Raw genomic sequence first — 15,598 nt, forward strand, 5'->3', positions numbered from 1 at the left:
TGCCTTTTGTCATTATTGCTGTAGTTTTTTGTGAAATGTGGAACAGGCATTGCTGTATATGGATTTCTTCTAGGTACCAAATCACTCCTGGTGCAGTGTCGTGAAAATCCAAAGAGCATTTGATTTTTTCTTTTTCTTTTTTACAACAGTAAGTCTTTAAAGGAGGCAGTTTTTGGTCATTTCTAGCTCCATTTACTATCCCTCAAAACTCTTCCAAAATATGCAGAAGCTCATGTTTTTTTTCTTTATTATGACCAGCAGGATAATAAAATAGTGTTTTTTATAGTTTCCAAAAACAATCACTGAGGTACATACTGTCTCCCACACCTGTCACTTTGACCTTGCTGAGGTCCAGTGTGGGTGCCACGCCCACGTTGAAAGGGCTCTTGGGAATGATCTTCACCTATGCGTCCAAACTGCAAATGAATCGCGCATGAGCGAAGCCGCTGCTCCCGCACTGACTGTAACGCAGTCAGTTCTTCTTTTACTGCTATGTTGTTTTGTGGATCACAACTACTACTTATAAACACACACACACAAAGTAACTCCACCAGAGTTCCTATTTCGGGTCACCTTTGCCGGTCCAAGCCCAGATAAAGGAGTAGGGTTGGGATTGTGACATTAAAAAAAGCCAATAATTGGTAAAAGAAATGTAATTTGTAGCTGTAAATAAATTGGAAATGGGATGTTTTTTCACTCACTTTCTGTCCCTTCCACGATGTTATTTTTGTCTCCTACACCGTAGGTAGGTTCCAATGACATTAGCATGAGCAATTGTGCCAATGAGGCGATGACGTAATTTAGCGAGTTGTAGCAACTTTTAGGACAGCCAATACTTGCTGACTTACTTACTGAGGAGTTGTGAACACTGGAAGCAGGCACACATTAAAGATAGACACACAGTGTGTATAAACACCCAGCACGCCCCTGCGGGCGGTTTATCCTTCAAGCTCGGGTCCTCTACCAGAGGCCTGGGAGCTTGAGGGTCCTGCGCAGTATCTTAGCTGTTCCCAGGACTGCGCTCTTCTGGACAGAGATCTCCGATGTTTTTCCTGGGATCTGCTGGAGCCACTCGCCTAGCTTGGGAGTCACCGCACCTAGTGCTCCGATTACCACGGGGACCACCGTTACCTTCACCCTCCACATCCTCTCGAGCTCTTCTCTGAGCCCTTGGTATTTCTCCAGCTTCTCGTGTTCCTTCTTCCTGATATTGCTGTCATTCGGAACCGCTACATCGATCACTACGGCCGTCTTCTTCTGTTTGTCTACCACCACTATGTCCGGTTGGTTAGCCACCACCATTTTGTCCGTCTGTATCTGGAAGTCCCACAGGATCTTAGCTCGGTCATTCTCCACCACCCTTGGGGGCATCTCCCATTTTGACCTCGGGACTTCTAGGTTATACTCGGCACAGATGTTCCTGTACACTATGCCGGCCACTTGGTTATGGCGTTCCATGTATGCCTTGCCTGCTAGCATCTTGCACCCTGCTGTTATGTGCTGGATTGTCTCTGGGGCATCTTTACACAGCCTGCACCTGGGGTCTTGCCTGGTGTGATAGACCCCAGCCTCTATGGATCTTGTACTCAGAGCTTGTTCTTGTGCTGCCATGATTAGTGCCTCTGTGCTGTCTTTCAGTCCAGCTTTGTCCAGCCACTGGTAGGATTTCTGGATATCAGCCACCTCCTCTATCTGCCGGTGGTACATACCGTGCAGGGGCCTGTCCTTCCATGATGGTTCCTCGTCTCCCTCCTCTTTCTTGGGTTTCTGCTGCCTGAGGTATTCACTGAGCACTCGGTCAGTTGGGGCCATCTTCCCAATGTATTCTTGGATGTTCCTTGTCTCATCCTGGACTGTGGTGCTGACGCTCACCAGTCCCCGGCCCCCTTCCTTCCGCTTAGCGTACAGCCTCAGGGTGCTGGACTTGGGGTGAAACCCTCCATGCATGGTCAGGAGCTTTCTTGTCTTTATGTCAGTGGCTTCTATCTCCTCCTTTGGCCAGCTTATTACCCCAGCAGGGTACCTGATCACGGGCAGGGCGTATGTGTTGATGGCCCGGATCTTGTTCTTACCATTCAGCTGACTCCTCAGGACTTGCCTGACCCTCTGCAGGTACTTGGTGGTTGCAGCCTTTCTAGCGGCCTCTTCATGGTTCCCATTTGCCTGCGGGATCCCCAGGTACTTGTAACTGTCCTCTATGTCTGCAATGTTGCCTTCTGGTAGTTCAATCCCCTCAGTTCTGACTACCTTCCCTCTCTTTGTTACCATCCGACTACACTTCTCCAGTCCGAACGACATTCCAATGTCATTGCTGTATAGCCTGGTAGTGTGGATCAGTGAATCGATGTCTCGTTCACTCTTGGCATACAGCTTGATGTCATCCATGTACAGGAGGTGGCTGACAACTGCTCCGTTCCGTAGTCGGTATCCGTAGCCAGTCTTGTTAATGATCTCACTGAGGGGGTTCAGGCCTATGCAGAACAGCAGTGGGGACAGAGCATCTCCTTGGTAGATCCCGCACTTGATGGTAACTTGTGCTATGGGCTTGGAGTTGGCCTCTAGTGTTGTACGCCACATCCCCATTGAGTTCCTGATGAAGGCTCTTAGGGTCCCATTGATCTTGTACAATTCTAGGCATTCCAGTATCCAGCTGTGGGGCATTGAGTCATAGGCCTTCTTGTAATCAATCCAGGCAGTGCACAGGTTGGTCAGTCTGGTCTTGCAGTCTCGGCTGATTGTTCTGTCTACCAGTAGCTGGTGTTTTGCACCTCTGGTATTCTTGCCAATTCCTTTCTGTGTCCCGCTCATGTATTGACCCATGTGCCTGTTCATCTTAGCCGATATGATGCCTGACAGGAGCTTCCATGTAGTACTGAGGCAGGTTATTGGTCGGTAGTTGGAGGGGACCAGTCCCTTCTTGGGGTCCTTGGGGATCAGGACCGTCCGGCCTTCAGTTAGCCATTCCGGGTGTCTTTCGTTAACTAGCAGCTGGTTCATTTGTGCTGCCAGACGCTCGTGGAGTGCAGTCAGCTTCTTCAGCCAGTAGGCGTGAACCATGTCGGGCCCTGGTGCTGTCCAACTCTTCATACTGGAGACCCTTTCTTGGATATCTGCCACTGTGATGGTTACTGGACCCTGTTCAGGGAGGTCGCTGTGGTCTGCCCTCAGATCCTCTAGCCACTGAGCATTGCCGTTATGGGTTGCATCCTTCTCCCATATGCTCTTCCAGTATTGCTCCGTCTCCAGCCTTGGTGGTGCTGTTCTCTTATTGTTCCCTATTGCCACTGAGAGTACACCTTTGCTGGTTCTGTGGAGAACAGCTGGTTTATTCTCCTGCCTTCTATCTCTCTGGTGTACCTCCTCAAGCGGCTGGCCAAGGCTGTGAGTCTTTGCTTGGCAGTTTCCAAGGCCTCAGGTATGGACAGCTTGCTGTATTTCTTAGGCACCTTATTTGTCGCACCTTTCTGCAACTCCGTTAGTTGGCTAACCTCCCTCCGTGCTACTTTGATCTTGCCCTCTAGCCTCCTTCTCCATGGAGGGTACTGCCCCTTGTGGCTGTTCAACTTGTAGCCAAGCATCTCACTGATCACTGCTGCCGTATTGTAGATCAGCTTGTTAGTGTCGGTAATCGTGGTTGTAGGTATTGCCCGTAGTGCTGCATTAACATCATCTAGCAGACCTTCTGAGGGTACTTCACGTAATCTTGGTAACCGGCTACGGGGGATCCAGGTTTCAAGCTTGGCCATGATCCTATTTTTCAGGTCAGTTCCTCTCGCACTCAACGATCCTTCTCCTATCGCACTTGGGGCTATGTACCCAATCTCGGGTGGGGGTGATGATATCTCCCCCCTGACCTGGCGTCCTGACTCCTCCTTGCCGTAGCATTTGTGTTGTACCTCGTCAATCTCTACCTCTGTGAGATTGTGAGAGCAGTCCCTTCTTTCGAATGTTGAAGTTGTTTCGCCGTCATTGTGGATGTTGGGTATCGAAGAATCCATAGGTCCCTCATCCTATTCATGTTCCAGTAGCCCACTTTTCGTCAGGGTGCCCTGGTTCCTCAACACCTGATGCGGACCTTGTTGATCCGGGCGACGTCCGAGCCGGCATGCCTTCATATTTATCTGTCTCGCTCATGTCTGCGGTAGGCTTGCTTAGCATAGGGGGTCTAGACACCCCAGGCAGGAATCGAACTTGCGATCCTCTGTTCCAAAGGCGTGTAGTTTAACCACTACGCTATCCAGCTAGCTATATATATATAAATAAATAAAATAAAATATAATATAATATACAAACCGGATTCCAAAAAAGTTGGGACACTAAACAAATTGTGAATAAAAACTGAATGCAATGATGTCATGGTGTCAACAAATCCCAGCATATATATATAAATATATAAATATAAATATATTTTCTTTTCTTTTATTTTTGCTGTTTTGTATACTCTATTGTTTTTAACTTATTTACTGTGCAGCACTTTGGTCCTGTGCTGGCTATTTTAAAGTGCTATATATCTTTAACCCTCTGGGCGCTATGGTGGCCATTTGTGCCCACTTCACTTTTCTTTTTTCTCTTAATGGAAATGGAATGAAACTTCCCAAAGGCGTATATTTTTTTCAGATTTTTTTTTTAATTTTCAACATCAGCTCCTTAATAATGTCGATAATATACACTATACACCAAATTGTTCCTCTTGCCTCTAGCGTGGCCGTTTTTGACCAATTGAAACCCATTATAACCACCTTTTTTGATTCCTTGCTATTGACAGTACTAAATCATGCAATTTAGGTAAAATTGGTTTCATTCTAAGCTCAACACATGAAAATTGTAGTTTTTAATGTTCCATCACTGCCCTGCACAGAGTTAATGCCATCAATGTCATCCGGGCTTAATGGGCGTCTCGTCACAGCTCTGTCAGCTGAAGCTGTCTGGGATTTTTCTCCCGTGTAGTGAAACGGGCCTTAGGTTTAGCGCTCTCCGTCTCCGCTGCATGAGATCCTTTTTGGCGGGGGCAGTGTGACATCTGTACAATGACCCAAAACATACAGCCAAAGCACCCCATTAGTTTATTATTAGTTTATTTCTTTTTATCTGGGCGATATATTCAGATCTCTGCTTTAGCTGGAAGCAGAAGTTTTGACAGTATGGTAGGTTATATTTAGTGGATTTTTCCCACTTGTATTACAGGTTAAGTCATACATGAATGTATGATGGATAAATAATGTCCATATACAGTGACACTCCTCAGCTAGTGTAGGTTGGTCATGACTCAGTGAAAAACATATTGTCCAGAAGTTATGCAAGCTGTGCTCTAAATTAATGGTTACAGCTTTTGGGTAATTAAAAATTAAAAGATGCACATGCGCATTTAAGGAAAAAAAAAAAAATATACATCATATTACCAATGCAGTATTTACGATATAAGGAATTATAAATACTGAATCAATTAAAGTCAAATGCATCTTCCAGGGAATACATGCAAAGACTGGATTAACACTGGGGTATAAAAATAAAACGTGATTACACAAGAAAAAAATACCTTACTGCAATTTAAATTGTCCAACTGTGGCCAACGCGCTCCCCCTAGCGGACATATGTGAACATTATACAAGATATCACAAGACAAGTGTTTTAAAGAAAGTAATTTCTCCAGATGTTACAGACTTTGCAGGCAGAAAAAAGCAAACGCACGACGTAAAACACATGCCCTTTTTTATACTTCAGTTAAATTTTATTTTGGTACAAATTAAAACACTTGTTTATCACAAAAACACTTCTTTGGGTTCCTGCAAGTAAGACATTTTGTAAATTCCCTTATATTTCCCTTATAAGTTAGAGATATTTCTGATATCTCTATTTCTTACATCTCTAACTTATATAAGTTAGAGACACCACTGTACTCAATATTAATTTATTGTCCTTCATTTTTCTAGTACATCAAACAAACAGCATGTGGCATTATTTTAAAGACAAACATGTACAGCGTGGGAAATATATGGAATCAAGTACAACGTTTCATATGTGGTTATAAGTAGTAACATAAATATATGACAATTGTTTAAATGGTGCATAAACCATTTATATGCAATTCTAGAGTAACAGTTTAGTTTTCTGAGTAAACAAGAAAATGAAAAAACATCCAATTAGTGTCGTCCTCTTCATCTTCACTGGTGTCTGGACTGCTAATGGCAGTCTGATCTGGATGATGACTCCTCTTTCCCTCACTCCAGTTCCAGCTTTGCAGACCAGTTGCCCTCTGAGTTAAGTTAAGATGCAAATAAGATATCCAATGATCAAAGGTTGCTTTGAAATCTTACCTTGAATCATGAACTGCACTCGGCCTATCAGACTCTTCTAGGAGGCTACGCTGAATTGCTTCTTCAAGAGCTTCATCTTCCTCCAGAAAAAAGAGGGCTAAGTAGACAAGATGGAGATGTGAGGAATCAGAAAACATGTCAGCCTTGAACAATTTCTCACACTGCATCATTGTCAAAAAATATAATGATTAAATGTAAATCTTAAAGTCCCAGTGATTCAACAAAAACAAACATACAAATTGCAAATCTGCATCAAAACAATATCCTAACCAACGTCTGGAATGAAGGATTTCTTTAAATTCTGCCACATTATATGGAAACATCTGCTGTCCCTCTGCCTGTCCCTCATTTTCACTGTCCTGAGTGCAGCCCTCTGTTTCCTGTAAAAAGAGTGAAAAATCAAATGCAAAGCCATCAACTGCATTCTTTTTCTCTTCCAACGTGGCTGTGGTTTGTGGCTGAGCTGCAGGAGAGGGTAGTGGTGTCAGGGGAGGCTGACCACACCTGACGTTGCCGGGACCGGAGGAGAGGGTGGTGTGTGTGCTACAGGAGCAGTTGGACAGCTGTTAAACTGCATTTTTATTGTTTCAGTTTAGCCATCTGATCAGAATGTTTATAGTAATGTAGTCTTCAGATCCAGAAGTGATGGAGGAGTTACTTTACTGTAGTGTTTGGGCTGCCATCTTGGAGGCTTTGCATAAAGTTAGTCACAAGTTTGGGCCCTAATTTGATCTGAATTCTGCAATAATCTACACTATTGGACAGATAACCCAAAAGATCAGCTCATCTCCTGTGGATAAGGCTATGGTGATAGTGGGGAGGAAGAAGCAAGCACCAGGACAAGAACTATTTGTGGCTAACCTTGCAGTGTAAGGTGTGGGGGTGAAGGGGGATCCAGGGATTGGCGCTCCATCTTAAGTCAGTTCAGCCTGGTATGGTCATGCTTCCCGGGGGATGAATTTCACCTGACTAGTAGAGACTAGTCAGGTGAAATTCATGTTAAGAGTAACATGATTTTACCAGAGCCATGATGAAGGCTGGGGTACAAGTTAGTAGTTAATGTGAATTACTTTGTACGTAGATGTCAACAGACGCAAAGAAGATTCCCTTTTAAAAATTAAAAACTAATAAACATTTACGCAATTAATGCCAAAACGTTCAGACTATTTGACCATAATAAAACTTCCATAGTTTCTCTGCTTATGCAAAATAAACAAAGACAGGATGTCCTTCCTGATCCCGCCACTAATGCACACCTGCACCTTCAACCTAAGCACAGACTTCTTGGATGGTCTGTTATTAAAATTAAGCATTTAGAAAAATCCCACTGTGTCTCTGGTACTGTGCTACTGGTTAAACATGTTTACGTAACCTATAAACTGTTTGTTTTTATATAACTTCTGATTTTTTCTTGCTACAGCACCATTATTTTCCCACAAGGCTCAGGGCAGTTATCTCATTTGAATTTGTAATGACTCTTGTTTTATTTTTAGACTGGGCTGGGCCTTAGCCCTGTGTCTGTGTGGCTGACTTCAAAGCTTTTATCTGATTGTTAAAGCGGATCAGTGACGTTTTTCTCGATAGATAAGATTTAATTGTATTTTAGAGCAAAAAACACACATCCACAGTTGTGTTTTCATACCCTTGTGGGGACATCTAATTGACAATGCTTTGCCTAGCCGCTTACCCTAACCACCAAAAATGAATGCCTAACCCTAACTCTGACACTAAAACCTCATTTTGAGTCTCAAAAATGCCTTCAGACATGTCTGGATGGTGATTTTGTCCTCATAACGACTGTTGGTCCCCACAAGTACAGTAAACTTCAAATTTTTGGACCCCACAAAGATGTAAACATGGTAAACACACACACACACACACACGCCTCCATCTCAGCTTGCTTCATGTTTTAATGGCTCAGAGAAGTAACATTAACCACGAAACAGCGAAAAACACAGCAGATTATTCAGGTCTCTGAAGGAGACAGTAGCACATCACATGTAGCATTAGCTAGCTACATTTACAACACACGCGCAAAGTGTCAGAAGAGCATTGAAAACGCCTGTGCAATTCTAAAGTGCATCTCATTGAGATTTTACAGACATCTACAGATACAGCAGTGCACAGTTATTAAGCTGAACAAGGACTCGTGAACATCGGGCAGCAGAAGCAACAGAAGTGCTGCTAAGAAAAAGCTTCAAGACACCGTTACAGGTTATATTATCAAGTACACAGTTAATATTTTGGTAAACTTTATTATAACATTCGCTTACAGCCATCTAAACTACCATAAGACAATCAAGTATAAATTCAGGAGGATAATGCATCAGTTACAAAAACCCTAATATATTAGAGCACCTAAAATCACCTCTGAACTCCATCACAAATACGTCATTCATTGTATACCCAGACTTAGTCAACCTTGCAATGGTGACTCTAACAAGTGCAGGAAAACTACCATCGAGAAATTCACTTTTTTGCTACAGTGGAGAAGAAAACCATAAATTATAAAGTATTTCAGCTCACATGAGCTCTGTTAAAAACAAACAAACAAACAAAAAAAATCCCAAAACAGACATGGTCTTCTGTTTCACAGGTCCATAATTTCCTAATAATGATGTTGGAAATTTCCCAGAAAGAGCAACGCCATTTGGAGTTAATATATAAAAGCGATTGTGATCATGTGATCCAAAGAGTTGAGACGAGACGCTGTCATTGTTTAGCTGCCTGGCCAACAACTTTTATTGCTTTTGTTCCCTTTCTGGTCTCAGCACAATACCTGCTCAGCACCTCTGAGACGCACCGTTAACAAGAAGCTGGTGGAGCGCCGATAGGCTAAAGGGCGAAGATTTCCATCAACGGCTGGTTGTAACCATAAACGGAGCAGAATCAGAAAACAGTGGACCAAGGCTGTTTTTTCAATAAAGAAGCTAAAAGTCCCAGCTCTAGCTTCTTGAATGTGTACTTTTTTGGGATATTTGTCTTCTCCGACAGTAAAATTAAAACACTTAATGTTTCAGACTACTTGTTGGGTGTTACCTTAGTCTAGAACAAATGTCACAGAGCCTAAGTTCAAGCTTTGATGTGGTTTGATTTCCAGGAAGTATTTACTCTAAGGAAGACGTACACTTTCTATATTTTCTAGAATTTTGCATCTTTACTGGGAACTTGATGATTTTACTTTAGAATGCTTCTTCTCTAAAAGGAAACTGTGTGACTCAAACTAGTTGGCTTAAAGGAAGACAATTTCCCCCAGAAAATTTCACCCAGGAGGTTGTTTGTGAACACGTTTTCGCAAATTGAGGTAAAGCGATTGCACAGTAGAGACGGTGGCGTCAGGCACTGGTATTTCTGTGCAAAACGAGCCACATCTGCAACGTGAGCTGGTGGTGTTAGCCTTTGTGTTCCTGTGTTGCCCTTATCTGTTAAGCTGTTTGTGCGGCGATCACAGTTTCTGGGTAGATAAAAGTCTTTCGAAGAGCTGTTCCAAAACAGGAAGACGGTTATTAGACGGTTATTTTGTTCTTGTTTCCCCCCCTTTTAACTTTTTACAAGTGTTTAATTAGGCAGAGCTTTCCCAGCTGAGTGTTTCCCCCGGCTTTCAATCAGGTCTTCTTTGGTTTTCTGGATGCGGGAGAAAATTTCCCTGAAGAGTTTCTTGTACTCCGGCTGGTGAAAGTCATCCTCAAAGCCCTCCCTGCCTGTCAGAGGAGGGAATGTGGTGGCGATGAAGGATGCAGTCTGCACTGACTTGTGGCTCAGTTTGTCCTGCTCGTCTTCCTCAGAGTGGCAGCGCCGAAGCAGCTCGTCGTACTTCACCTGCAAGGCGCTGTACTGGGCGTCAACCTCGTTGAGCAGCGAGATCCCGCGATATTTCACTACCTCGGCCCGGCGCACGCAGGAGCACTCGTGGTCATAGACCCTGTCAGGAGAGTCTGGCATCTGCGTCGCCTTCATCAGCCGCTCACTTCTCCAGCGCTTCAGGACCGCGGGGCTTTTAGCCAAAGATGCCTCTCCGTCATTCTCCTCCTCTGGGTTGAGGAACACTGTGTGTGGCAGCAGGCCGTGGAGGACGTCTGGCCTGTTGCATCTTGTAGAGGATTCTGATTTCCAGAGCTGACGAAGCTCCTCCACCTCGCGCTCCAGCTCAGACAGTCTGGCCTGATGAAGATAGACAGTTGGACAAACTGTTAGACTGGCGACCTGTCCAGGGTGCTACCTGCCACCCGTGACCTTAAATTGGATTAGTGATCAAGAAAGTGGATGGATGCAAGTCGGAAACAAATTTAAGGACAGAGAGATACTGGTGTCAGTCTTACCTGACATCCTGCCATCCCGGCCAGCTGCTGCTCCAGCTCTGCATTTTCTCTGGCGAGCAGCTCAGCCTCTCGCTCTGCTTCTTCCCTCCGAGCACGCTCAGTGGCAAACTGTGTCTGAAGAGCATGGAGGGACTGTCGCAGCGAGTCCTGCTCCTCTTCCTGCCATGATGTGGTAGACGGCTCGATATCCTTTGAGGGTTTGTCGGGATCGTAGTCGTACCTGCACAAACAGGTGCATTTTAGACCCCGATTTCCATATACAGTATTTAAATAAAAGAACTGATGTCTGGACACTAAATATGAAGCTACAGCCAGCAGATGGTTGGCTACAGTCCTGACCAAAGCAGTGACTCCCAGGAGAGCACCCTGTTGGCTGATAGAGACCATGTGATATGGCTAAAAGCTCCACAGGAACCCGGTGAAAGAATCTCTAATGGAGATTATTTCCTCAGCTAATCTTATCCATTATCACTTATTTATAAATGTTACTTAACAACTTAAAAGGTGGCAATAAATGCAATTGGGAGAAGGGTCAAAGGTCAGCAGCCAGGCTGTTCAATCTGGCATTTAAATCTTATGTGTTTTGTGACCGTTTAAGCGTTTTGACAATTTAAACCAAATCTGCAGCTTCATCCGTTTGTCTTGATGTGTGGGTGAAAATTTATATATATCCAAGATAAAGAAGAGCTGAAAACAATAAATAAGTAACGACCGGTGAAAAGAAAGCACACTAAGCAAGGAATCAAGGGCTTATCAGTAGCACCGGGCAGCCTGTGTGAGAGTTCATTAACTTCAGACAGATATTGAGACACAGTTGTTCTCTCAGCTCGAGACTTTGACCTCCTTTCTTCCAACCTCAACCACCGCTCTCTGACTTTATCACTGAGACTTCCTGCATGTTGTGAAGAAGCCCTGCTAACAGGATTACGCACCACAGAGACTAAACTGAGGCTGTGAATGAACGCGTCACACTACAGATCAAGAACAAGTGACGGGGGCACGAAGCACGCAGGCCTCTGCGAGGTAGAAACGAGCCGCTGCCAGGAAGAGCAGGATCAGTGCAGATAGGTTAAAGCTAAAGCTGAGAGGATCGGCTTAGATCTCCTCCTGAGACCTACAAAGAGCAATTAAGGCGATTTTACCAGAGTAAAATACAAAAACACAGCAACGAGCTGACAAATTACCGTCCACAGTCTCCAGAATATATAAAATTTCACCTGTTATAGAGTTTGAAACTACAGGTGTTTATCCATTATTAGCAGGATTTGGATGTCCACCTGCAAGAACAGGACTGACAGCACATTTTTCAGGCTCAGATAATAATTATGCAAGGTGTATCTGTGGAAAATGAACTAAAATATCAGCTGAACTGAGGACTACAGTATCTCCCTGCACTGTTGCACCCCTGAGTAGATTGAGTGCCTGAATACGACTTCCTGCAGATGTTTTTCAGAGAATATGTTCATACAGTCATCATGGAGCATGTTGTGCCTGCAGCAGATGACTGTGTAATGAAATCAGTGCAGAGATATCGTTATATCAGTGGTCAATTTTGTCCCACAGTGTTTACTTTTACTTACATTTACCTCATAATTGGAGGTTTGGGCCCCTTTTACTGTGAGCGTGTAACATTAGGCAGGGAAGATGGAAAACGACATCATCATAAATGGCTCCCAGAACCATTCATGATGATATAAACACATGCAAGCTTCAGATCTGCCCGTCTGAAGTCAGCTCTCTCGACTCCTTATTTAAGCTCCGCTGGTCCGTGATAATTTGTGTTTGCGCGTTACCCACCTGAGTGTGTTTTGCAGCTCCTGCAGGCAGGACACGCTGTGAGTGCTGCGAGGCCAGCTCTCTCTGTGTGAAGGTTTCTGAGGTGGAAAGGGACTCAGCTTCAGCTCCTCCACCTGATGCTGCAGCTCCTCCACCTGCATCTGCAGTAGCTCCACTGTTTCTGTAAGCCTGCACAGAAAAAATAAAAACCAGTGAAAACAAAGTTAGTAAAAAAAACAAAAACAAAGAAGAAAAAAAAAGTTTTTAATAAGAAACTGGTGATAAATGTCTCACCCTTGGATCTTCTGCTCGGCTGCCCGGTTGTCCAGAACAAGTTTGTGGTTGCTCTGCTCCAGCTCTCGGGCCGACAGGTCGAGCTGCTCGTACACTTTTGCGTGCTGGTCGTTAACCTGTCTGAGGAGGTCCACCTGCTTTGTCAAGTACTGGAGGCGAGAGAAAAAGGTGATAAGAGCTTAAAAGGAGAAACACATCTATTATTGTTAACAAATACACTATCAGTCATTAGCAGGTCAAATGAGCAGCTATTTTTAATGATTAAATCATTACAAAAATCGCTGATAACTCATCTTTTTATGTTCGCCGTCTTCTACAGTAGCTTTGCATGATTCAGTGTTTAAAATAATTCATTATCCAGCTGACAGATATTTTAGCTCCTCTCCCTTTAAAGCCTAGCTTGAATTTCTTTTCCAAGCTCCCCTCATTGTAAGCCCACTTTCATCTGATTGGCTGCCCCTCACAAACAAAAGGTTTGAACAGCTTGTAGGTGAAGCTTCTGCACCTTTAAAGAATCTTCTCTCACTGACTCGAACAGAGTCGAGAGTAGATTTACAAAAACCCCCCAAAATTCTTAAATAAGCATTTTGAGCAGATACTCAATATTTAAACGTCATGTTTGATGTGAGGACCAACAGTAAGACAGTGTAAACATAAACCTACTATTATTATCCACATGCTGCTATTTGAGCATTTTTCTGGCAGGTTAACAGCTCGACAATTTTATTTCCCAGTAACACCTAAATGCCTCCCTTAAGTCCCAGATTAATTGAGGACGTATTATCTAACAGGGCGTCACAGCCAGGAAACTTACATCATGTAATCAGTTGGCGTAAAATCAAAAGAAAGAAAAAAGCCCAGCTGATAAGTAACTTCACTCTGCCCGGACACGCTAACATAAACAGTCCAAAGTCAACAAGGCAAGCTGTACATTTTAAATGAGGTGTTCATGGTGCTTCTTTTTATTAATCGCCTTTCAATCCAGCAAAGAGCGAGCGTAAATCAGCAAATCGATCCTAGCACTGGTCAACATTGATGTCACGTGTGTCTGCTGCAGATCTTAAGAGATTAATTGTGTATGTCAGCAGTTTAATGCAGGGATGGATTTAGAGCCCCCCCGGGCTGAGCCTATTTACTTAAATTTAGCAGGAAGTCAGAAGTCTCTTAGAAAAGGTTTTGACTCTGAGCTTCTACTGTTTTGGACCACAGCCTTCCGGGAGTTTGAAGGTAAAGGGACACATGACTGTCCATCCCCAGAAGAAGAAATGGCTGTGTACAGCAAAATGTTTCGTGTTAACATTTAGTAACACCCTGAAAGCATTAAAGAGGAAATCAGAGCTGTGTGAGAGAAGCGGGTTCATCTCTTGATGTTTTCAGCACAGCCTGGCCTAATGAGAGCTCTGTTTAGGACTATACTTTGTGAGAGAAGGGAGGTATTTACCTCGATCTCCTGCAGTTGTTCCTGGTTGTTGGAGTACATCTGCTTGAGCCCCTGCTCCAGCTCCCTGTTCCTCTCCAGAAGGGTCTTCCCCAGCTCGGCTGCCAGCTGCAGGTCTGCAGGAGACACGAAGAGAGGTGAAACTGCAAGTCCTTCAGCATTCATGGCTCTGTACTAATGGTGAAGGAGACCTGACAAGCAGCTTTCAGAGGTGCTGTTGGTGTTGGCAGCAATCCAGTAACACAAAATGTCTCTTTAGAAACTCAATTAAGGAAAGGAATAAAGGCATGCACTTTTACATTTACAGGCGAAGCTCTTTTTCACTCTACATGGACAAAAACATGATAAAATCTGAAGGTGATTTTTGCACACACACAGGAACACAAACCCACGGCCACTAGCGTAAAAGCAGCCCATGCAGGCAGAAAGGATGAATAAAGTCAGAGGCACATTCAGGCAGAGCGGTTCTGTTTTTGCCGCATATGTGAGTGTGCTGCTGACTCCTGGATTTTCTCGCACACTTCTAGGACTCGCAAAATTTCCACTAAATCAGACTTCAGACTAAATAAACCACCCCGACTTAAAACCCACAGAAATTAATGCAAATATTGCCCGTGCATATTTTTAAAATTACTTATAATGCCATTCATATATTAAACACCGCGCATCATTATCAGCTGTAACAGTCCTGTAATTCTCTGCCTGCAGGGTAAATAAAGACTAAGTGCGAATCTTTATCTTTAAGCACAGAGACACAAAGACTGAAAGGAAACTGTACCATGTTCAAGGTCTTGCTTGTCGTACCACGGTTCCTCCTCCTTTATCTCAAATTCTTCCTCCACAATCATGTCTGTAAGCATCCTCGGGATTTTATTTTAATTTATTTAATCAGTCAAACTCTTTAAAGATTTATCTACATTAAAAACACGAAACACTTTGAAAAAGGACTTTGATATACCAAGATAACCGGTTCAGTCAGCGTCCTCTACCCCCCACAGCCGGCACCGGTGCGCGCTCATCATAGGACAGTCTTACTTCCAGCTCACCGCTCATGAAATCGTCCGCGCGCGGGAACGCTTTCCGGTTTGGTTTTTCAGAATAAGTGTTTCACCAAGACACCAGAAAAAGAAGACGACAGAGCATAACGATTTAAAAATACAAATATGTTAAAGGAAGGAAGAAAGAAAAAAAAGAAACAGATAAACAGCAAGAGAACAAAAGATACAAAGTAAAACTTAAAGTACACTAATTAAAAAGCTGGGCACTTTAGCAGAAACATATTAATTTGGGTTCAAAAACTAAATCGTGTTATTGTGGAATCTGTGAATAACAGATGAAAAAGCAACAGGAACGTGTGCGGACTGGATGTTAACTAATTTGAGAAAAAAACGCTTCCACTGTATTTAAACGTCAGTGGCGTAGTAATGTCTGGTTAACAAAGGTAAAACAAAATTGTG

The 15,598-nt window shown here is 43.6% G+C and overlaps 1 protein-coding gene across 2 annotated transcripts; it reads right to left on the minus strand.

Annotated features, from left to right (window-relative positions):
* Positions 1-8,206: 8,206 nt before the first annotated feature.
* LOC309712591 (cerebellar degeneration-related protein 2-like) lies at positions 8,207-15,205 on the minus strand. Of its 2 annotated transcripts, XM_082543487.1 has the most exons (7): positions 15,100-15,205; positions 14,920-14,991; positions 14,145-14,257; positions 12,704-12,852; positions 12,431-12,598; positions 10,634-10,853; positions 8,207-10,475 (listed from the first exon to the last, which is right to left on the minus strand). In XM_082543487.1, exons 2-7 carry the CDS (start codon positions 14,987-14,989, stop codon positions 9,873-9,875), a joined length of 1,323 nt encoding a protein of 440 aa, XP_082399613.1. In that variant the 5' UTR covers positions 14,990-14,991; positions 15,100-15,205; the 3' UTR covers positions 8,207-9,872. The 2 variants fall into 2 exon arrangements, with proteins under 2 accessions (XP_082399613.1, XP_082399612.1); XM_082543486.1 differs by having other exon boundaries at positions 14,920-15,203.
* Between the last annotated feature and the right edge of the window lie 393 nt (positions 15,206-15,598).

The sequence above is a fragment of the Aulonocara stuartgranti genome, assembly GCF_965226115.1.
Source record: "Aulonocara stuartgranti genome assembly, chromosome: 8".
Taxonomy (NCBI): Eukaryota; Metazoa; Chordata; class Actinopteri; order Cichliformes; family Cichlidae; genus Aulonocara; species Aulonocara stuartgranti.

What these genes read in the sequence shown, in the direction of transcription:
- LOC309712591 (XM_082543486.1), bottom strand. Translation starts at nt 15,001, where the DNA reads ATGCTTACAGACATGATTGTGGAGGAAGAATTTGAGATAAAGGAGGAG. An exon ending in CAAGCAAGACCTTGAACATG is followed by an intron (nt 14,258 to 14,919) that starts GTACAGTTTCCT and finishes TGTCTCCTGCAG; the next exon opens with ACCTGCAGCTGGCAGCCGAG. An exon ending in GAGCTGCAAAACACACTCAG is followed by an intron (nt 10,854 to 12,430) that starts GTGGGTAACGCG and finishes CTGTTTGTGCAG; the next exon opens with GTACGACTACGATCCCGACA.